A 24334-nucleotide genomic window follows, 5' to 3' on the forward strand; every position below is an offset into this window, starting at 1 on the left:
AATTACCATCTGTCAGCCCAGAGTGAGGAGTGATTCAGTGTGTGTGTGTGTGAGAAGTCTTTAACATGCAGAGCAGGCGGGGAGCGTTTGACTGAGAAAAGCCGATCGGCAGGACGAAGGAGTTTGTCCTTTTCTGTCCTCAGAAAGCCGGATGGGGAGCAGGATGGATACACTGACTCTCTTGTGTGTTTCTGTCTAGATCGCTGGCAGCAAAGCAAGGTGTGTTTGTGAATCACACCAACACATTCACCAACTTTCAGCCGACAATTAACTGTCATATTAATAACTGCGAGTAACGATTTGATTGTTTTTCCTTGTTCACTGTTTGCTCATTAAAATACAAGAATAAAGTGGGCTCTGTAATTAAGAAAATGTTTCTATATAGAACTATGGACATTCATAGAAGTCACTGCATGATTTATTGGTTTGTTGCATGGTTCTGTATGGTTCTACACAGAGCTTTTTTGAAAATTGTTCTATATAGCACCAAAAAGGGCTCTTCAACAGTGTGGCATAGTGTGCACGATGGATATTTCTTGCTAGTCGACAACAACAAGCATCTTCCCCAGTCAGCTATTTTGCTCTATGGACAGAGGCTCTCTGATTGCCCACCAGTGGAATGGTTCTATTTAGAATATCAAGTTCCATATAGAACCATTTGCATGCTTGGTTTTCCAGAATAATGGAGAATGTATTGTTTATGGTTCTATATAGAATATTTTGGAAAAGGGTTCTAATATAACACCTTCTATTATTATGAGGTCAAGTTTGTAACAACAGCAGAACCATTCTGGTGCCATACAGACCGATTTACAGCACAAACTCCATCAACCCGAAATACCCTTTCACCAGGCTGTCACGCCGTCAACCGTCTCTGACAGAGGACTGGACTCAATTTCCCAGAGTGCTCTGGGAGATCACATGACAGAGCACGGGAACTCTGACTCCATCTTAGCGGACTCCAACACCCCGAATGCTACGGCGGTCCTAACATTGTTTGCACCTGTGCCTAGTCACACTGATGAAGCGCTAGTGTGTATATAAGCACAGGCTTAACATTTGAACGTGGTGAGCTACTGTTTCCATGCAATCACTCAGCGTTCAACTTTGGTTCTGTTTGACTTCCCGTGTATCGACCCATTGTTACACACTTTCCGATGTAGATTACTGCCTGACCCTTCTGTACTTTCACTTCTCCGATCTGATCTGTGTTTGGATATTTTTGCCTTGACTCCGACTTCGATTTGTGTTTCGCCCTTTTGGATTTATCTGACTTGATGTGTATTAAACCCTCTTATCTTCCTATCTGCAAGTGTCTGGTACTCTGTCGCCACAGGCAAAGAACCCTTTAATCATGCAAAGTGTTCTTTGAGTGTTTATGGCTCTATATAGAACCGCTTTACTGATGAAAGTACTAAAGAACTCTTGAAAAAACTTTTTTTAAGTGTGCATGTTGCATCAAACATCTACAGTCATACAGAGTTAAAGCTGAACACAGCAAAAATTACAAATAAACCAAAATTACAAAATTACGGCACCCTCTAAACATGTTATAACAGCAAGTTAGAAGGACTTTATTTTCATAATCCTCATGATGTCTATATACAAATTTACTGCCTTCTATTATTTACATGTTTTTGCCTCAACCCAACAAAACCTAGTTGACATTTTATTCGTTGCAGCTCAATTTTACTGTGAAATTTAATGACTTTAATGACAGATTTTTTTAGGTTTGGCTGTTCACAATATCTTTTAAATGTCATCTGTATGTGACATCAGTCTGAACGGATCAGCTCCTCATGCGTTAAACAATCCTGACTGCCAATGAACGCCAGTCGCTCCCGGAGGATCAGCTTCAACTTCGCCAGCATCACCGGAGCCATAATGAAGCTTCACTGACTGACAGCTGGGCTCATCGCCCAGAATGTGTTGGAGCCGTAAAAAGGGCGCGGCCACTTCTTTGGTTCACATCCTTGGATTCTTTAAACCTTGTTTTCAGACAGAGGGTATTGATGAGCCTCCTCTAATTTGTTGGTACAGTAACATCAGCCTAAATGTCTGAGTATTAGAAACACGAAATTATGATGAATGTCGAGTTGGATTGACGTAAAAGTCGCACGAGTTCTGATCTGGCTGTTCAGACCAAGTCGCACTGCTGCAGATCGGATACGTACCGGATTTCAGTACCACATGTGAAAGCGTCTCAAATCGGAACTGAAAATATCAGATTCAGTGTGTTTATCTGTTCACACTGACACACACCTGTGCCACATATGAAGAAAAAGATCATATATGGGCCACTTTGACCTGCTGTGTGAACAAAGCCTATAAGTCTGAACACGATTAAACAACTGTTCTGAGTGAAAATGGGTCGTCTACAGAGAACAAATTAACTTGGCATTTTACTGCAGGGCGTTGCTGCACTATTTCTATCTATTTCACATATTGGGCAAGCATCCAATATAAAATGTGCCATAACATTTGTGTGAACTTGTGTGCATTTATTTACACTCAGAAAATCAGCAAAACGTCATTTGACTGAGGCGCACAACATTTGCATATGACCTTATGGAGAGTTCCCACTCCTTTTAAGAAATCATTTTCGAGGACATTTTCCATGATTTGCATACAAGATGCCACACAGTCCATAAAATGAAATTCAGCCACAGCTGAAAACCTGTCGAGATCTTGTGGAGCCAAGACGAATGTTTGTCGACAGGAGCGACGAACGTTTAGGAAGCAGTTTCATTAAATCATTACAAATTAAACCAAAGCTGTGTGAGGTTGTCTTCAAGAGGATCTACAAAATGCTGATAAACACTGTAAACTGTTTGCATTTCGGCTTCATTTTTGGTCTCACTGTCTCAAAAAAGCAACCTTTGAGCAAATCAATTTTGACAGAACGGTGCTGATTAACACTTTGAAGCTCCTCTGTTCCTGAAGACGACCTTCGCTTAATGAACTGTGAGGCATCCTGCATTGTCTCGCTGATCATTTGTGGTGGTTTTGCTTCTTTAAGTGAAAAGGCTTTAAGTGAAAATAAAGATATCAAAAACAGCTGATAAACATCAGCATATGAGATTCATGCATTTGGCTGCCGGTATATAACGACTAATATCTAATTAACTATTAACTAATATGGCTAATAACTCAAGGGTTGCTGCTGTGTGGATTTATCATTATCATGGTTTTATATTGCAGCAGACAACCCAGACATGAGGAAAATGATACAGACCTGAGGAAAACTGCTAACTGCCAGTAAGAACTCACCTTTACAGTAGCAATACAGGCTGAACTAGTAGGTTTTAACATGTCATAATGGTTTAGCTTCAGCATGAGGTCGACATGTTATGTTATTAGATTGGAAGCTGTAGGTGGCACAGCCTGGTTTTCTTTGGGGTTTGTCTTTGTTTTTGTTGAGGGAGTCAGGTTAGGTTTTTTTTTTATGAAGGTATTTTTTCTTTGTCCTTTTGGGCTGAGACCACTGTTGAAGCTTTAGCTTCCACTACCTGCAATAGAGTTCATGAGACTAGTTATTTGTGTTTGAGTGTGACTGTTCTGGCAGGTCGGTGGTGGGAAGTTGGGGATGCTAAGCGCATATTTATCAGAGAAATGTATTTCCACTGTTTCAGTTAGAGTAGTTAGCCTAGTTATACAATACATGATGGCAGCGATACAGCAGCGCTATCTCTACTCTCCCAGCCGCGCTCAGGCACTTGTGTTGTGTCGAGTGTCACAATTACGTGCAAAACCTACACCGTTTCCCTGAGTTGCCAACCTTTATATTTGCTTTGTTGGGAATTCTGGGACAGCCCTCATCCAGTGTTCTGAAATTTACACAATGTAATTTGTGAGTCTCTGCTGTTTTTATGGCCGGGACCCATCAGTGCTCTATTCCACACCTCTGTAGCTGAAGAATAACATTATTATTATATTAGCAATGTAGTCACCACAGTGAGTGGATAATGAGCCTTAAAGTGTAATAAGCCTGCTGTTGTAAAGGGTTAAGAAATGTGACAGCTGAGAACTGGAAGTGTTTAACACAAGTCATGGTGTCTCTTTAATTCCTGATCAGATTAAATTCTATTGGCTTTCAGAAACTTAGGGATCTGGCCCTGTGACCGGAAGGTCGCCGGTTCGATCCCCAGGGCCGACAGTCCATGACTGAGGTGTCCTTGAGCAAGACACCTAACCCCCAACTGCTCCCCGGGCGCTGTGGATAGGGCTGCCCACCGCTCCGGGCAAGTGTGCTCACTGCCCCCTAGTGTGTGTGTATCCACTAGTGTGTATGTGGTGTTTCACTTCACGGATGGGTTAAATGTGGAGGTGGAATTTCCCCAGTTGTGGGATCAAAAAAGTATCAATTCAGTACACATAACATATCTCACTGCTGTCGGAACAAACCCTCATATCTTATTTTTTACATTTTTTTAATATAGGTAGATATTTTCTTTGACATCACTTGAAAGCACCAGTTTTACCGTTTAGTATGGGTTCATGACGAACTGTCACGCTTGGCTCCTCCTACTCCCCCGTGTGCTTTTTGTTTACCTTTTGATAGTCCACCTGTTTTATTTGTCTTGTTTTTTTTAGTCCAGCCCCCTTGTTTAGTGACTCCGCCCCTTATTTGTTTCACCTGTTTCCCACCTGTCCCTCGTCATCCCTGTGATTATTTAAGCCCTGTGTTTGCCCCTAGTTTTCGTTGGTCTTTGTTTGATGTTTGTTTGTTGGCTGTATGTATTCTCGGGTTGTTTGATTCTTGTTTGTTTGTCATGTCTGCCCCCGATCAATCCGTGTTGGCTCAATGACCCTGGACTGTTTGGATTATGACCCTGGATTTGCCCTTAATAAAAGTCGCTTATCTCAGCGTATGCATCCGCCTCCTCGCGCCCCCACATTACACAAACAGACTGATAGAAATGCTCCAAAACTATATGTAACAAAATATTTGTATATTAACTTCCATTAAGACCTTTTCCTTCTCCTGATAAACATCCGATTTTGGAGATACAAGGCTTTTGTCCAACAGTGACGATATATAAAGTCAAGAAATATGCTCACCAGCAGTAAAAGCAGTTGAAATACATAACGCCTACCTTAATGTGTCCACCTTCAGATGATCCAGCAGGTCCCTGCATGCAGAGGAAAGACAAAGAACAGTTAGATGTCTGTCTGTGATATACTGCTTTTTAAATGAGATGCATTTTAAACATTCCCTGTTGCTTTGTAGATGCAGTAACCAAGACAGGTATCATGGATTATGTGTGGAAACTGCTTGAAATAGGATTAAATTACACTAGACGAACAAAAGCATTGCTAAATTTACGAGACTGTTAAAGGTACATTTGATTCACATGAACTCTGGAGGAGTTTTTTTAACATCCATGGCAACAAGATTCTTTAGAACAAAACTGAATTACAGGTTAGGCTTTGATCTCATTATGTTTGCACTGCTTGCATGAGTCAAACAATTTTCACTTGCGCTATAAATGGGAATGTTTTTAAAAAAATGTGCTTCTCCAAATTTGATTTGCAGGAACCACTAAAGTCCCTCAAAACAAAATTATGTAATGCACACTCTAGATTAGATGACTCATAGTCTAATTAACAGTACCAGCCAAAGCTTTGGGCACATGCAGCATGCGCCCCCTAGGCCCCAACGATGATGGCCGCTAGAGCTGGCAGGATGGTGGGGCCTGAACCCCCAGTGGCCACAAACCTCGGTGAGGAACGGCAGGGAGAGAGCCACGAGTGTAGCTCCCCCGAGGGACGCGAGTTACAACAGTGAAGGCGGGAGGAGGAGGAGGACGATGGTGCCGGCCACGAGAGGCACCAGGGCAAGGAGTGAGTCCCAAGCACGCTGCTCAGGCCCCACCCCGTTAGGCAGCGAGGCCACCCGGGTCAAATGTGAGGGTCTCTCCCTGCCGTCCTTGTTGAGGTTTGTGGCTGTTGGATGTTTGGGCCCCGCCTTCCTGCCGGCTCTCATGGTTGTCATCATTGGGTGCATGCCACAGCACACTAAATAAACTATTAAAACTAACATCTTCATATGTAAATGCCTCATTTTTTTTGTTACACAACAAGTAGTTCTCAGCAGCCAATCAGAGCTCTGCAAACATGGAGCTTCCAGCTTGTTCTTGAAGACATCCCTGGTGTCTAGGTGTGCCAAGAGTGTGCAAAGATTCATAAAGGTAAAAGGGGGATTCTTGAAGAATCTAAAATATAAAATAGTTCAAAGACACCTGAGCAGTGGAGCGAGTGGAGCACGTACTCCCCCCTAAGCTTATTGGAGGGGGATCAAAACTTTTTATCTGCATTGAAAATGTTACTTCCAGAGGAAATTGTCCAAGCACAAGTTTACAAAGTTAGATTTTTCAATTATGATATTTTAGCAGAAGCAAAACCTCAAAAGCCCTTTCCCACCAGGTACACGGAAAAATGATCTGGGAAGCTTTCCACAAGATTTCGAAGTGTGTCTGTGGGAATTTGAGCCCATTCAGTCAAAAGAGCATTTGTGAGGTCAGACACAGATGAGAAGGTCTGGCTCACAATCAGTATTACAGTTTATCCCAAAGGTGTTCAGTGGGGTTGAGGTCAGGACTCTCTGAGGCAACTGGAGTTCCTTTACACCAAACTGGTGACTCAGTCATGCCTTTATGGAGCTGCTTTGTGCACAGGGGGTCAATAGAGGAGCTGATTCATCACTCTAGAGATTCATTACTCCAATGGATTTCATGGATTTAATTTTAGGTTTATGTTCAACTGCTCGGCCATAGAAACCCATTTCATGAAACTCCTGATGAACAGTTCTTGCAGCTGATGTTGAAAAAAAATGAGTCGTGAGTTTTACGTTTTATTAAATGAACAGCTGGGAAAAACACATAAGACACAAATTTAAGAACAAGTAAAGTTGCTATGATTAAAATATAGTCCTATGCAAAAGTTTGAACAACCCGGTCAAATAACTTGATGACTCTACAGGGAGCAAACAAATATGTTTAGAAATAATAAAACAAAATATAAATAGTGTCTTAGCTTTTTCACAGGCCACATTTATTGTTTTTTTTTTAACACAAACACTAATGTGCATTCTAATGTATAGAAGTGTCTCTGTATGTGTATATGAACATATTCACACCAGATAATCAACAAAACGTGTCATTTGACCAGGGGTGCTGAATCTTTTGCACATAACTACCATTACAGGGAAAGATGTACTGCAACTGGAGTACTTCTAATCCCCTCTTTTCCACCTCTGTGGTAAAACCTCCACAGGGAGTCTGTTTTTATTACCCTTGAGAATTTGACGCTTTGGTTTAAAGTAAGTCTCTGGATTGATAAGGGCATCTTTTGTGTGAGCTGTCTGCAAAGCTCCATGGGGTACAGCAGGGGAATCTGGAGGGACGGTGAAGGGCTTGCCTAAGCCCCCTGTGACTCTCCAACACCCCAAGCAATGAAAGGTGACTTATAAATGCCAACTTGCAGGGACGCAAGCAAGGTTGGCACATGCCACGGGTATCATTGGGACACTGCCATTTAAAAATGTCACCCATCCACACTCATCTTCCTCCTACCACTTTCAGTTGGGCATAACTTTATGAATAAGGGAGGTGGGAGGAGAACATGCTCCGATGGTCCGTGTGTGTGGGGGGGGGTACAGATTGAGTTGCTTTCGGAGTGTGTTGCAGATAATGGAGCCTCCGGAGCGAATCAGCGGCCGAGCTATTTGGACAGACAATTTTTGAGGTTTGATGAATCAGAAAAAAACTTCTCGTTGTGCAAACTTCAAACAGGATGACGAGCCATTACGAAACCGAACATTTCCGAGCACAAAGGAAACTCTGACAGCATTCTCGTACACTGAAATGTACATAGGCCCATCAATACAATGTGAACAATGAGAGTGATAGGATGAATTCTTATGCCAGTTCAGTCAAACTGACCAAAACATTTGCTTATTGGCTTATTTAAAGCGCCTATATCAGGGGTGCACAACTCTGTCCAGCACAGTTTTGTGTTTTCCCTACTCAAACACACTAATTAATTTACAAAGTACACTATATGGTCAAACGTATGCGGACACCTCATCATCACACCTATATGAGCCATATAAGCTTGTTGGATGTCCCATTCCAAAGCCACAGACACTGATTTGCCCTTTTGCGGCTATAACAGCTTCCACCCTTCTTGGAAACTTTCTATAAGATTTTGGAGTGTGTTTGTGGGAACTTGTATCTGTTCAGTCAAAAGAGCATTTGTGAGGTAAGACAATGATGTTGGGTGAGAGGATCTGGCTCACAATCTCCGTTCCAGTTCATCTCAAAGGTGTTCAGCGGAGTTGAGGTCAGGGCTCTGTGAGGCCACTGGAGTTCCTAAACGCCAAACTGGTCAGTCCATGTCTTTATGGAGCTGCTTTGTGCACAGGGGCTCAGTCATGCTGGAACAGGAAAGGTTGTTCCTCCAAACTGCTGACACAAAGCTGGATAACTGTAAAATGTCTTTATAGCATTAACATCACCCTTCACTGGAACCGAGGGGCCCAAACCCTGAAAAACAGCCCCAGCTCATCATCCTTCATCCACCAAACTTTATTTTTGGCACACTGCATTCCGGTAGGTAAGGTTCACCTGGCATCCACCGAATGAGATTCATCCATCAGACCATCAGCTAGTGATTCACTCTACACTCCAGAGAACACGTTTCCACTTCTCCAGAGTCCAGTGGTGGCGTGCTGTACACCACAGCAAGGAGGACACAGCGTAATGTCCATTATGTCCAAAAGCAATTCCAAATTTTGATTCGTCGGACCACAGGACACTTTTCCACTTCACCTCAGTCAATTTCAAAAGTGCTCAGGCCCAGAGAAGGTGGCAGCGTTTCTGGATCCTGTTTATATTTGGTTTCTTCTTTGCGTTGTAGTTTTAACTCGCATTTGTGGATGCAGTGATGAACTGTGTTCACAGACAGTGGTTTTCAGAAGTGTTTCTGAGCGCATGCAGTGATTTCCACTACAGAATCATGTCTTTTTAATGCAGTGCTGCCCAAATATCACAGCCAGCTAATCCTGGTTTTTGGCCTTGTTGCTTACATACAGAGATTTCTCCAGATTCTCTTTTAATGATATTATGTACCATAGATGATGAAAAGCAGACGTCCTTTGCTGTTTTATGTTGAGCAACTTTATTCTTGAATTGTTGCATTTGATCATGCAGTCTTTCACAGAGTGGTGAACCCCTCCTAATCTTTACTTCTGAAAGACTCCGCCTCTCTGAGATGTTCTTTTATACCCAATCACGTTATTGACCTGTTGTCAATCAAGCACCACATGTTTTGGCATTACGCAACTTTACTGGCCTTTTGTTGCACCTGTCACAACTTTTTTGGAACGTGTTGTTGGCATCATATTTAAATTGGGCAAATATTTTTCATACACACATTTTCTATTCACACTTGGGGGCAATTTAAGGTGTCCAATTGGCTTGACTGCATGCCTTTGGAAATGCTACAAACAATCGCCCCTGAAATTATCACACTGAAATAATGTTACATAAACATTAGTCTTTCATTTTAATGCTCTCATATACTAACACCAGCTGCTCAGACTGTGGTCTTAACCTGCCAAAGCCTCCAAACCGCTAATATAAAGTGTGCTTGTTTGTATGGGGTATCTGTATTTGGTGAGTGTGCCTTGAGATTGCTTGCTTGCTTGAATAGAGCTGGCAAAATCTGCTTTTAGCTACAGCACCAGCAAGCTGGACTTCATTACAGGAAACTCTAAAACTTCACTCTCTGGTATCACATAAACATTTTAAACTTTTAGTCTCTAACCAGCTCCACACAGCCTGACACTGCTTTATTGGATTTTACTGAACTTTTAATGACTTTTGGTATGATTTACCTGTGTCTTAGGTATTGCTTTACTTCTACTTTTTTACTTTTATACTTTGATTTCTTTATTTTTATCATTCTTTTTATTTCTTTTATTAATGTTCCTTTTTACTATTATTGTCAATTTCTTGTCTTACATCTATTTATTTTATTTCATTAATTTATGTTTTTATTTATTTTATCTTTATCTGCTCTTACTTGATATGTTACTATACTGTAATTTTAATTGTTTATTGATTTAACAGTTTATTGGTACTTTGTTATTAAATTGCACTTTTATTATTTTTATTATTTAATTACAGCATTTGATTTACTTTTTTTTTACTGTACAACCTCAATCCCTGATCCTTGTATTACTTGGCCATATTGTAAATGAGGGTCTCCCTCAATGTTTTCTGAGTTTAAATAAAGCTTAATTGATTGATTGGAGATGTCAGTTTAGTGTGCATTAGTGTTGACTTGCATGTAGCAACATAATTCAGATGTATTGGCTTTGGAGCACTTTAGCTTAACAACATCAGCGGTTTTCAAAAATCCCCTTCATGAAATCCAATTTTGAAAATTCCATTCACTTCAGTCAATGAGGAATTTAGGCTAGACCAGGAGCTCTTAACATGGGCATCACGCTGACTACAGACATCCACCTACAAGACCAACTGCATAACTCAGAGCCTGTTTATATCTCCCCAGTTGAGCTGTTGTGTTTGGTCATACTTCAGCAGCATAGCAGACAATGTTTTATCAAATTTCTATCTTGATTTTATTTGTTTTATTCAAACTTTGCTGAATGTTTAATCAGGTTTACTAGTTTCAGTCCAAGAACCATGCATCTGAAGTTATGAGGACTGTTTCAGATCTTAAATTGGTCTTCTTGAAAGAGGCACAATACAAAGCATCAGATCGGAATAGAGGTCATTTACATACAGCAGCTATTTCTGCAAGCGATTTTCAGGTCTGATGAATCATAAATAAAAGTTCTCATCGTGCAAAGTTTAAACAGAATGAAGAGCCGTTATGAAATGAAACCACTTCCGAGAACAAAGGAAAACACGATAGCATTTTTTAGTACGCAGAAATACACCCGGACGTGACCACGGAAGAGGAAACAATGGTGGGATGCTGCAAAAACAGTAGAACGGTATGTGATTGCGGTCTTGCGGCGCGAGAGCACGCGTGTGCAGTGTTTGCCATTTCTAATTCGCACTGCACTTCTTTGTATTGATTGCGGTGGCCTGATGAGAAGACTATATTTCAGATAGTCAACTAGGGCCTCATGGACAGCCCCATCAGCATCATCAATAACACAGAGGCATGAGAATGCTCTCAGCGTTCACCCCTGGGCTGCTTCGAATTGTAATTTAACTTTGTGGCATAGTGTGCATGATGGATATTTCTTGCTGGTCGATAGGCAACAACAAGCTCCCCAATCAGCTATTGTGCTCTATGCACAGAGGCTCTCTGATCTCCTACCAGTTATCTGCAAAGCAGCAAATACCAGATCTCAGTGCACTGCACACTCTTAAAAAGATGGTTCTTGAAGGGTTCCTCAGCAGTGAATGGTTCTATTTGGAACAACAGGTCCAAAATAGAACGACTTGCATGCTTAAAGTGTGCTTTACATGGTGGAATGTTTCTTTGGACTGATGGAGAATGTGTTGGACTTAGTTCTATATAGAACCTTTTTGAAAAGGGTTCTGTATTGCACGTTATTATTTTGACATCAAATTTGTAACAGCAGAGCCATCACATTAAAGAACCATATTCAACATATTCTCCATCAATCTGAAGAACTATTTCACCATGAAAAGAACCATTTAAGCATTAAATGTTTATTTATATAGAACTCATGGTTTTAAATAGAACCATCCCCCTTTTCTAAATTTCTGAAGAAAATACTAGCAAATACCAGATCCCAGTATACTGTACACCATTGAAAATATGGTTCTTGAAGGGTTCCTTAGCAAAGTGAATGGTTCTATTTAGAAAAAAGGGTCTTTATAAAGAACCATTTGTATACTTAAAGTGCCTGTGTGGTCAAATGGTTCATCGGATTGATGCAGAACATGCTGTATATGGCTCTATATAGAACCTTTTTGGGTTCTATGTAACGACTTCTATTATTACAATGTCAAGTTTCTAACAACAGCAGAACCATTTTTGATGACATACAGAGCCATAGACAACACATTCTCCATCAATCTGAAGAACCGTTTCACTTTGCAAAGAACCATTTAAGCATTAAATGGTTCTGTATATATAACTCACGGTTCTAAACAGAACCATTCCCCTTTACTAAAAAATACTAAAGAAAACACCAGCAAATACCAGATCTCAGCGCACTGTAAATACTTAAAAATATGTTTTTTGAAGGGTTATTTAAAAAAGGCAATGGTTCTATTTAAAACAGTGAATCCTACATAGAACCATTTTGCATGACTCGCATGTCAATGCATGGTGAAATGGTTCTACGCACTGATGGAGAATATGTTTAATATGGTTCCATATAAAACCTTTTAAAAAAGGGTTCTCTATAATACCTTCTATTATCAAGTTTGTAACAATAGCAGTTCTAGTTACATTTCAGAACCATATACAACACATTCTGTCAATTTGAAGAACCATTTCACCATGCACATGACTCATTAAGCATGAAAATGGTTCTATGTAGGACACATGGTTCAACATAGAACCCTTTTTGGTGCTATGTCTATATATGTATATATGTGTGTGTATGTGTGTGTTTGTAGATGTGTAGACCACGTAGAACTCATACATCTTTGTGTATGAGAACATTGCCTTCTACACAGGTCTAAGAGACTAAGAGATGTTATAGATGGCTGAGTGCTTGTGTATATTCCTTTATGTGGCTGTAATGAGTCCTGTACACCATTACTGTGCAAGTCAATAACAGGTTTGTTTCTTTCCAGGAAGATCGGTTTGGATCAATGTTGTCAGAGTATAGTTAGTCATTACGATCCCTATTGCTGAGAATGGATCTGTGTGGTTTGAACTGGGCAAATTATTGAGAATGAAAGCTTTTGCAACAAATAGGCAAAGGTACTCACAACCATTTGCCAAGTTTATCAAATTTTCCTCTAAAGGTTTTTCATTTTTCTTCTATTTGTAATGGTTCTATAGTTGTACTGCGCTGTGCAAAAGTCAGAGACCACTGATTAATGTTGTTTAAATGGCACCCTTCACAAGCTATTTCTGAGGAGGTTGGAAATAAGATAATCCACCTGCACAGCGAAGGGGAACGTCAAAGTCCAAAACTGAAGAAGACCTAGGAGACCCCCAAAACTGCCCCGTATAAGATAAACAGCACTTAAAGCTTTCATCTTTGAGAGAGAGAGGAGAAAAATCAAGCTGCTCCAGATCTGAAAACATCCACAGGTGTCTGTCCATCCTTCCACTGCGTGAAGACCACTCAGCGCTGTGGGTCTGAAAGGATGTGTAGCTGCTCAAGAAGAAGCTCACTGAGAAAAGGAGACGGACGCATCAAAGAAAGAAGCTGCACGATGGACTGACAACCCCAGAGTCTAGACCTCAACACCACTGAATGGGTTTGATCACTTCAGAAAATCATCAACCGGCTTTTAAGACTGAACGTTTGAGGCGTGTCTGCAGATTCTTTGAGGAGCTGAAAGTGAGTCTCCTGAAAAGATTGGAAGCTGGAATGAAGGGAAAGAGAGACTCACTAAACACTCAAATAGCTGATATTAGATTTTGCTGTTCAGTAATTTTCTGTTAAATGTGTGTTTTCTGCTTTTTTCCTGATGCTGAAAAATTAATAGCTTGTATTTAATGTCTGTTTTGACTGGAAATTTAATTAAAAAACCTAAAAGTGGTCTCTGAAACAGCACTTTAGGTGCCAAAACACTAAGCACTATCATTAAGTGACCATTTCCCATCCTCTCTTTATCCCTTAAACCAGGTGTTTTTGTTGCTGTGTCTGATGATTGGCTGGAATATTTTGTGCCTCATTCAAAAAGCAGTTCAGTTCAGTTATACGTTCAGGGAGAATGCCGGGCCTGAAGCAGGCAGAACAGGCAGAAATATGTAAATGTGATCTTTTTCATCAAAATACAAAAACAATGAATTCACAACAGGCTGTTCACTGCAAAAATGGCATATTATCAAGTACAATTATGTTTAATTGAATCAATACGTCTAATATCTAAAATTCTGGGATGGTAGGAATATTAGAAGATTACTGAACTTACTTTTAGACTGTTTTACTTGTTTTACATTTTGGTAAAAAAAGAAGATAAAATAATCACGCTATACTGACAGATAATACTGCATATTTAAAGCAAAATTAAATATAGTGAGATAACTCAAATAATAACTGACTTAAAACGAGTAAAAATGTCCAGAAATAAGCTAAATGGTTCTACAATAAGCTTAAAACAAGCTTAACATGAGAAATATTACATATACTGAATAGATTTAGGGTCATTTCATTTGCTAAGACATCTTATTTTCCAAGCTTGGCTGTACAGATGACTGAGGAGTTCAGTTTTTCATTTTAAATAACAAAAAAGAGCATTTAAGTGGATAAAAGTGGGCTGAGGAAAGTTCCTGCTGCTGGTCTGTTTTAAAAGTGTCAACCGCAGGGTAGTTTCTGCTCTTACCGGTGGTCCAGGAATCCCAGGTGGTCCCCGGCGACCCTGCAAGAGAGCAAATGAGAGAGAGAGAGAGTGAGTGAGCTCTGAAAGTATGAACAACAGACTCATGCTAGCATGGCTGGCCACACATGGACAACGGCAATTAGAGACAGACAGCTCCTCTTGTCGCTGCAGCTAATTTGCTTTTAATTAACAGCAAAGAAAACAACTTAATTGCCGAACCTGGTGTGGTGTTCTGTTCTTTCTTTACACCTCTGCTTTATCACCTCCTACCCAGCTGTGACCATCCCCAGCCACATCAATCAAACCCGGTCAACAGTGACACGCAGAGTGTTCCCCTGTGCACAGCCTGGAGAACCAGCATAGGAATAATAGTCAAGTTTTGCTTAGAGCCCCAGGAAGACACGGACCATGACAAACCTCTCGTGTGCCTGTGAGTGGAGGGGCGGTTGAGTGATTGACCTCATATCTGTACGACTATGAATAAACAGCAAACTGCTTGACTTTTATAATAAAATGAAAAACAAAAGCTACTGTCCCTGTAAAGGGGGGTGGTGGTGTGGCCAGGGAATACTGTCACAGGCTATATGATAAATAAATCATAATAAATTTTTTCTTTGGTAAAACTCATTTCTACATGACCGTTTTCCAGCCTCTCTTTATGTCTTACAATTAAACAAGCTGTTTTTGATACTGTGCTTTTAAATCTCTGACTGGCTATCTTGTATCGTGCCTCATTCAAAAGTTTAATGCACTCCCCATAACTTCAGGGTGAATTGGCAGAGCTAAACTGATGTAGACTAAAGAGGAATATATATGCAAATGCATGATGTCACTGAAATAAGGAATCTTTATGGAAACTTTATGGAAAGTTTTTGTTTCCATAAATAAACAGTATGAAGTGGGAAGTGAAAAGTATATTTTAAAAAATGTCGGATTTTTAAAATATACTTATTTTTTGCCTTTTTTTTTTGCATTACTGTATTGAGGTCATCGTTGCTGCCAATGAGCCACGATCCGCCCTTGGTGGACATAAAGTAGCCACTTCGCAAAAGCTGCGATAGGCGGACCCCAGCTTGTTGACTGCTTCACTCACTGCCTGGCTTGAATAGCATGGGGGCCTTCTTTGAAGGCCTCTTTTAAATTTCGAAATTAATTTCTGAAGTAGAACAGAGTTAATACACAGGAACAATGTACAATTTCAATGACGAGTTGGCCTTTGTTGAGCATTCGGGCTTCATATGATGAGCCTTTCTTCTCCCGTCAGTCTGCGTGTGTTTGTATAGATCAGCGGTCCGAGCTGGCTTGGTGCTAAATGAAAGCGTGGGAGAGAGGCACAAAGCATGGCCTCTCAGCGTCCTCTGTCTCTTCATTTACATACACTTTGATTCGGCGGAGTCTGATTCAGCCTGTGTGTGTGTGTATTTGTCCTGGAAGAAAAGAGCTGGCAGGGAACGAGCTCCTTTTAATCATCAGACAATGTGCGTGCCGATTGCATCCAAAAGGGCTCGAGCAGCGCTATCAAATGTAGGAAGCACACATTAACCTTAATGATGAAACAATGCAGTAAAGGTGTGTCTCATCATAGTAGCTTAACACGTGCCTGAGTTGAGTAGGACGCTGTCTGATGTTCACTGCTCTTTTTTGAAGCCACTGTGCATTAATATGATAAAGAATGTTTTAGTGCATTCTGCGCAAAAAACAACACAAGAGAATCGCAGAAAGGAACCTATAAGAAAGAGTCTTTGAGTAGATTTCACTGCTTTGATAGTTACCGTCATAACTAGATTAATATATATTCTATATATATATATATATATATATATATATATATATATATATATATATATATATATACATATATATATATATATATATATATATATATACATATAGTAACTTCAAAGGAAACAGCAAAAATGTTCTTCAGTTTTAATATAAATGAATGTAAATAGATTTTATTTTATTTGTTCCAAGCAATTACGGACCATTTCTATTCATTCGTTCATTACGATATTTTCACACAATGTAACCATTTTTCTACAAATAATGTGGAAAAATTAAAATCATTAAAAAAAGCAAAGACGCTTCTTTTGTACAGCAATGATGTGTGGATGATGCCTCTGAACTGGTTCGCAGTCAAAGTTGGGACTTTCGCTCTGAGTGACTCTAAAGCTTGATTATGATTATTATATTAAAACTAACGACTAAACATTCCATTCTGTCACTTCCAAAGCAGCCATATCTCTACCAAACTTTCCCGAAAGTGTCAGTAGTGACTGTTTTAGTGACCATTTCAGCTCATTCTGAGCTCAAAAACTCAGTAAGAACATGACCAGCAAACACAGCTGTTCACACAGAAAATCATCATATATTTCATTAAAACACTATTTTGAGACTTGAGGACACACTGACTTCAAAACAATTGGATTTAACTTCTCACCATGTGGCCATGAGGGTCAGGATGCAGCCTCACGTTCTCCGCTAAAATGCAGGAGTGTGGCTAAAATAAGGTGCCACCCACCAACTAAAACTGTTTTGGTAGTGCCTTTCATCACCAAGCACAGTGCAAAGCGTGGAATGCAGTGGTGTAAAGCGCCGCCACTGGACTCTAGAGCAGTGGAGACGTGTTCTCTGGAATGACCAGTCACGCTTCTCCGTCTGGCAATCCGATGGACAAGTCTGGGTTTGGTGGTCGTCAGGAGACGGTACCTGTCTGACTGCATTGTGCCAAGTTTGGTGGAGGGGGGATCATGGTGTGGGGTTGTTTTTCAGGAGTTGGGCTCGGCCCCTTAAAGCTTCAGCTCCAAGAGATTTTGGACAATTTCATGCTCCCAACTTTGTGGGAACATTTTGGGGACGGCCCCTTGATGTGGAAGAACTTGACTGGCCTGCACAGAGTCCTGACCTCAACCTGATAGAATCTCATCTTCAAATCGGCTGTCAGTCAAATGTGATCTTAAAAGTGTCCGTTTTCTGTTTGTGGCAAAGAAGTAAAAATGTTCAAATGGCTCAAGCGTCTCCTACATCTGTCAAACTAGTTGCTTAGCAGCAGCCTCACAGAGGAGTGGTACAGTGTTTCTGAAAAGGCCGTGAAGTTACGGCGAAATATCAGCACAGTTAGAACACTTCTCAACCTATCAGCTTGCGTGGCTGGAACTGAAGGAAAATACGCCTGGTGTCTAGTTCAAGCAAACAGGCAGTTTTAAGAAACTACCTAAAACTATTTAATTTGGCCTATTTTGCTTATTAATGCCCACTTTTCCGATGCAGTATAGCTATGTTTTGAATAGACACTGGCCGGTTCAGGTGGCAAAATGTTAAATATAAAAAATAAAACCACAGCTGGCCCACAGATTGGCTGATTTTTTAATATAGCCCTTTTAGTGGACGAGTTGGAGACCCCTATTCTACACCTCTGAGTAACATTGCCAGCATTACTGTTAGCCTTTTTTGATAAACATCCCAACTTTTAAAACTTGTGAAATCTTCCTTCTGAGTGACCTGTGATGAATTTCCAGCACACACAAAATCTATTTCAGTCATCAGGAACTGCCGTCAAAAAGAGAAGCTCATTTCAAATAATAGTGAGGGTCGACGGTTCAGACTAACGGCATTAATGATATGCTAACAGCCAGAGAGCGCCATGTGTGAAATCATCTCACTGTCTGTCCCTTCTCCTCTGCTCTCGCCCCGTGCTCTTACGAACCTAAGACAACAGAAGCAGATTATATAGAGCTGAGTAATTTAGACGATGAATATTTCATATGCTATTATTCCAAAACAAGTAATGAATTATGCATTTTTGAATTATCTCTGCCCCGAGAACTCATTCTCGGATTCAGCGCGTAATGCCCACTATGGCTAACTCCTGTCATACGGAGAAAGAAGTGAACTTTTCATTGTAGAAGATCAATTCTTGGGGATTTTATATGGGAAGCATGCATTTTGAAAAAGAGCTTTGAAGCTGAGGTTTCAGAGCACCACAGTATGTAAACACACCCAGACCACCCATGGTCTTGAAGGCATTGATGGTATCTAATCATTAAAAAAGAGAAAGAACCATTTCAGTGGCTGCTGAGCAAGAAGGAGGACTTCTTCTGTTACCCTTTAGAATAAATGCTTTCTACAAAGTGTTAGATGAATGCAATGAATTAAAGATAAAGAGACCAAGCCAGCATGATCTTCCACTGATTAGCCTACAGGCAACACCTGCATTCCTGAAACGAAGTAAAACTGGCCCAAACTAGAGGCCACGTGACAATATGAAGTCATTATCATGACTATCTCATGATAATCTTTTCTTGTCTCTCAGTGATTGTAGAGATATGTGACTTCATGGTCATTAACCAAAGTCAGATTTGAAATAATAAGTCCTAAACAATAATTCAAATGGAATAAAATGCTAAAAATGTCAACTTCTGGACTGAGTGGGCACTTGAGACCACACGGTTCCACCCACCAGTACTTTCCCAATTTTTCAAATGTGCAAAAAAAACCTGAACAGAAACAGCCGGGATTTTAAAAACAACCAAATATGGCAAAAAGAGCTTTCCAGCAGAACGAGATGGAAGAGTTAGAACATCACTAAAACTGAAATGTGAAAAGTCGTGGTGGAAACGCGTTTCTGAAATAAACAATGACATATCAAGGCTTGAGTTACATGATTCCTAGAGACGGTCTCATCGTACACACACAGCTTTTTCAAGGTCAAGCCAAGTCAAGGTTTATTTATATAGCCCCCTAAAGGGCTTGTTTCAACGCAGCCCCTAATCACGGCAGCCTACATCAGGTTTCGTTGCATAACTGTAGTGGACGGATTTGGTCTGACTCTAAAGATGAGGCGACACTAAACTCCCAAACTGTCGTCATCACTGAGCAGCTTTTCAGTCGACAGACGTGTGGTCTGATCTTCAGAGTCTCACCAAATCAGACTGAGCCATAAAACTGCCACAATGATAAATGAAAAAGCTGCTCAGTGGTGACGACAGTTTGGGAATTTAGTGTAAGGAGCTGGAGAACGAACTGCCGGATGAGCAGCGAGTGGGCGGAGCTCGTTACTCTGACGTAGAAACAAGCTGCTCGTTAAGGAGCTCTAATTAGGAGGAAGGAACTGAACATTAAACCATATTAAACGCCAGTTTATTCATTCCTTACTGTATTTATTTAACTGCTGTATTAAAGCAGCAGAGACACTCGAGGAGGGAGTTATCACCAATAACATCGCGGCTGTGATGATCTACGGACACCAGATCACAGCTGGGATGTTATTTTCTGATAAACTCCCTCTGTGTTCTACTGCTTAACTATCATTTGTGAAACATCTGAACGGAAACCCACTCCTGCCTGCAGAATGCTGTAGCATCACCGCGGATCAAACTTGTGATCTCCTGATAACTGCCAGCGTTTAAATGGTGGGACTCAGGACCCCAACAGCAGCTTGTTTTTTACTCTTTTTATTATTGAGGTAAACTTTGCTTAACTTTCTTCACCTGGGAGTGATTATGGTAACCATGGTGGCAAGTGTGGGTGTTTCACACGGGCAGGAATTTTTCACTGATATAATCCCGTAACTTTTTGTTATCAGATGATTTAGGACACCGGTGGCTCTCAGGACAACTGCAGCTTTCCTCATATCAAACAATCCTGTACAACTGACACAATTCACCAATTTCACCAAGGTGAAAATCTAGTCATCTCGTTTAATCTAGTTTATTAATACATACAATACATTTCCATTTAAATATATTTCATTATTTAAGGTAATAAATGCATAAAGAGGCTGAGGAGCCTCAAAACCATCAATAATGCCTTCCAATAAAGTCCTGCCCTGCTCAAATCCAGCCGAGGAAGCTCAAAAGTGTCTCAGGAATGCTCAAAATGTCTCAGAATGACAAATATCACTCCTTATTTGGGAGTCAATAGTACATTCATGTCAAATCCTATAGCTTAAAGCATAATAGATGAACAAAGTTGACAGCCCTTCTAATAACGGTCTAATTTGAGCTCCCAAGTGGAACAGCTGTATCAGGCTTTGCTGTATTGTAGGGAGTTTGAATCACTGCACACTGCATTAAATTTTTAATCATTTTTGTTGGTGTGTATCATCCTTCAGAAAAAAGCAACATCAGAATAAGTACCGTGTTGTTATCCTTGACATATTGCACACCGCTAGGATCGACAAGCTGGCTCCATCCCTGTTCTGTGTTCTATACACAGAATTCCAGTTCTAGCATCCTGCAGTTTGATGTAACGTATACCTCAATCACGACAACTGTGGTGAAAAGCTAAGTTTGAAACAGATACAAGGGTAGAATGGAGCACTAAAGCACATGCATCAGACGGGGGGAACAACAGCATGACAGCGTAAGAGAGATCAATGACTCCACACAGCAATTACGACTGCCTAGACCACAGAGCTACCCTTTCCTTGCTTGCCTCCCTCGCGCTGGATTGCCAAGGCAATCTCGGTTGCTATGCGACGCTCGGTGGCCTATAAATTTGACAACATCCTGGGTCTTGATTATTATTTGAGCACTCGCGGCAAGAAGTTCCCCTTCAGGTCACCGCTGAAGATTAGAGCGAGGAGAAGACTGTGGGAAGCGGGGGGGGTGGTGTGCTGTGTTGTGGGAGAGAGAAAAGGAGACGGAGAGGCACCACCTGATGAGGAAACAGTGCAAAACAGTGAGAAACACAAACTTACCCTCAGTTTTTTTTTTAATAAATACCTCTTGCTGAATTCAGATACTCGCGTATTCTTTTAGAGCATCATCCAGCCAAAGCTCCTGCGTTTTAGACCATGGACTCTTTCCCACAGTGCTGGGAACAGCACGTACTAACTCAAACGTCCATCGGAAGGAACTAGATGAGTGACATCTAGCTGCAAACTGAGCCCCAGACTAAGCCAAGCCTCAGCTTGGGTTGAAGAAGCGCCAGCTTGGATGGAAATGGCCCAGCTAGGTAGTTAGCTGGCAATGTGGTGGTTGGGTAACTTACAGTACTAGTAAATGTTTATAAGTAAAAATAAACAGTTATCGGAGAGGATATAAACTGTATTTATGCAATTACATATTACATGAAATTGTATAACAAACAATCACTTTCTCACCATCTGCCAGCTGGCTAACATGGCTGGGGACGCAGCTAATGAAGTTTGCTTGCAGACAGGCCAACGACTCAAAATTCCAACTTGAAAAGTCTTTTCATGAGCGTCAGTTTCACAGGGCCACCCGACTGTTCCAACTCACAAGTTGGCTCTAATATTAGGAAACTGCAGGTTCAATCCTTGGCGATGCCATCCACGACTGGCCGCCCATGAAAACATAAGTGTCCTCGCTGTCCCTGGGTGGGCAGAATGACCCACCCTGTCTCCTCTTTGTCAGGAGCAATGCTTGCCAACATGGGCTACTATAAGCTGAGATGACTAAATTGACTCAATTGTTTCTCCTGCAAAAATGTTGCGAACGCAAATGAAAGTGCTCGGCCAACGCACTGCAAGCGCTCGGTCCTTCTGTACAAACTCACCGCACTTTCTTATATTACTGTGGTGATTAAAACATTCAGTACTGAAGGGGGCAATAGAGTAGAAATCAGAGAGGATCTACTGATATTCCAATAGCCTCAGCAGTAGAGGAGACAGTAGAGGAGAGTGAGCTGCTTTACCTTTTCTCTTGGATTGGAAATGTGATAGGTAATCATATTTTTATTCCATCTTTGTGGGAGACTCGACTGCTCGTCTGCATTCGCATTTTGGCCCTTAATCACTTTTATAGTGAACGTGATACTGTATATTCTGTAGCTAATCGGGTTTGGGTTGTTGGTAATCTTAACTGTGTAGCAAGCTAAAGCAAGACACTACTGACGGCTCTACATGTGGAGACAGGGTAATGTGATGTTTCCCCAGAGTAAGAAATCTCTATATAAAAGCAGGTAGAAAACGTCCAAATGCTGAACGTAGAAAACATTCCAGTATTGGTTAATTGTAATTTTGTTCACCATAACCATCAACCTGGCTGTCTGAACTAAATGCAATGCATCATTAACATCATTTATTTGGGAATTTAGTCAAGAGCCAAAACCGATACACAAACTAAAAAAAGTTGTATGTTTTATTTAGGACAACAAATTTTGGCTTGATTTGGGCCACGAAATTTAGAAACAAGATGCTCCTTCAAGTGAATCCATACTTTTAAAGCTTGGGGGTTTGGAGACTTCTCTGGTGGAAATGTGAAATTGCAACCAGTGTGTGGTAGAACATTTTGTACCGTGGGTTGTGCTTCGCTCCCCTTCCCTGAGCAGATGAACTTGTAAACAGAATGCTATCTCAAAGAGAACTCAGTCTGAACTTGGTGAAGGAACATCGTCTGAGGACGTGAGTGAATTATCTACTGTCGTCATCACATCTTCACCAGTATGACGCTGAGATCATTTGAGGCCTGAACACTGAGCCAGTTTTACAGGGCGACTCATGACTCTTCTTTGAATTTTTTAATGAGAAATTGACAATTCCTAGTTCAGCTTTGAGAAAAACAGCTAAAAACTCCTTTTCCACAATTAGTGACATAGTAGTTTGAGTGCGATTACCCAATTATCTAAGTTTACTTTTACTGATCGTTTTATAGTACACAGTCCCTAAATATGACCAACATGGAAGATCTGGATGGGAGCCCTGCTCCCCACGTAAAACCAATCCCATCAGATTAGTACTCATGATGGAGAAGCAGCCATCCTCACACTCTTTTCCAGCAGGGAATCGCTGCCCTGCTACCGCTTTGGAGTAACGATATAATCCTTATCCGAAATGTCAACATCTTTCCCTCAAACGACGAACAGGTCAGCTGGTGCCATCGATGGGGGATGTGCTCCAGTGAGGGGGATGCAATGGGTGAACAGAGGGATACAGCACAGACATTAGAGCATTTCAAAAGCTCCAATAATCCAGCACACATACACATACACAATTCCCTGCCACAAAGAGGTCAGACGATAAGCCAGTGGAGCACCCCGTAATGTACGCCATTAAAGCCGCCTAATCCTATTCACGGAGGAGAGTTCACTCACTGATACACACACATACACAGACGCCAGCTGCCGGCTGACTCCAAAGGAGGTCTTTTGTCCTGCATTGCATTGCTTGAGATACTTTACTGTCAAGATCAATCTCAAACAATTTGTGAACAACAGGGAAAAATGGCTGTGTTTCACATTGACTTGGGCTTTTTCTATAGCAGTGGCTGTTGGGAAGCAACCCATTCATCAAAGTAACGGGTTCATTCACCGTCTAGATGGCGATAAAGTCTTCCCTCTGCATGGAGAGCAGATACGCTCAGACACACGCAGGCGATGGACCTTTCGTCCATACAGTTTCCATAGTGATTGAGAAGTTCCTCCGTACAGCAACCCCTTCATTTTCCTTCCTTCCATCTCTCTCAAAACTTCTGCCCAATTTCCAAACTTTCTAGCCCTATTCGAAACACCTTGAGATCAAAACCAGGAACTGAGCGAGACAAAAACATGCTTAATGATCCTTTAAGCCATCCAGTTTTGATTTACTGCTATTCCGCAGTCGAACGGCCCTTTGCGGTTCTTCATGCAGGCACTTGTTGAATACGAAATGACACCACTACAGTCCCGAATCTGTTTCTAACCAGCCCACACGCACTGGCAAACACACTCGTGTTTTCTCTCACTTAAATGTGATGTGAAACCCTGCGAGACAGAGGCAAAACTAGACCTGACAGCCACCACGCAGTGGCTTGTCTCCATGGCTACAGCTTCCGTTTTCTGGCGGCGTCTGATGAAATAAAAGTGTCTTTTGT

The 24334-nt window shown here is 41.1% G+C and overlaps 1 protein-coding gene across 1 annotated transcript in view; it reads right to left on the bottom strand.

The window, feature by feature from the left end:
• LOC108429281 (collagen alpha-1(XIX) chain) overlaps positions 1–24334 on the bottom strand; it is a 269795-nt gene that overhangs the window by 131061 nt on the left and 114400 nt on the right. The window contains exons 19-20 of the mRNA XM_037532973.1: positions 14523–14558; positions 5097–5132 (exon numbers count right to left, since the gene is read on the bottom strand). Coding sequence (XP_037388870.1) covers positions 5097–5132; positions 14523–14558 — 72 coding nt within the window. The remainder of the gene's footprint in view (positions 1–5096; positions 5133–14522; positions 14559–24334) is intronic.

Source organism: Pygocentrus nattereri, chromosome 22 (genome assembly GCF_015220715.1).
Source record: "Pygocentrus nattereri isolate fPygNat1 chromosome 22, fPygNat1.pri, whole genome shotgun sequence".
Lineage (NCBI taxonomy): Eukaryota > Metazoa > Chordata > Actinopteri > Characiformes > Serrasalmidae > Pygocentrus > Pygocentrus nattereri.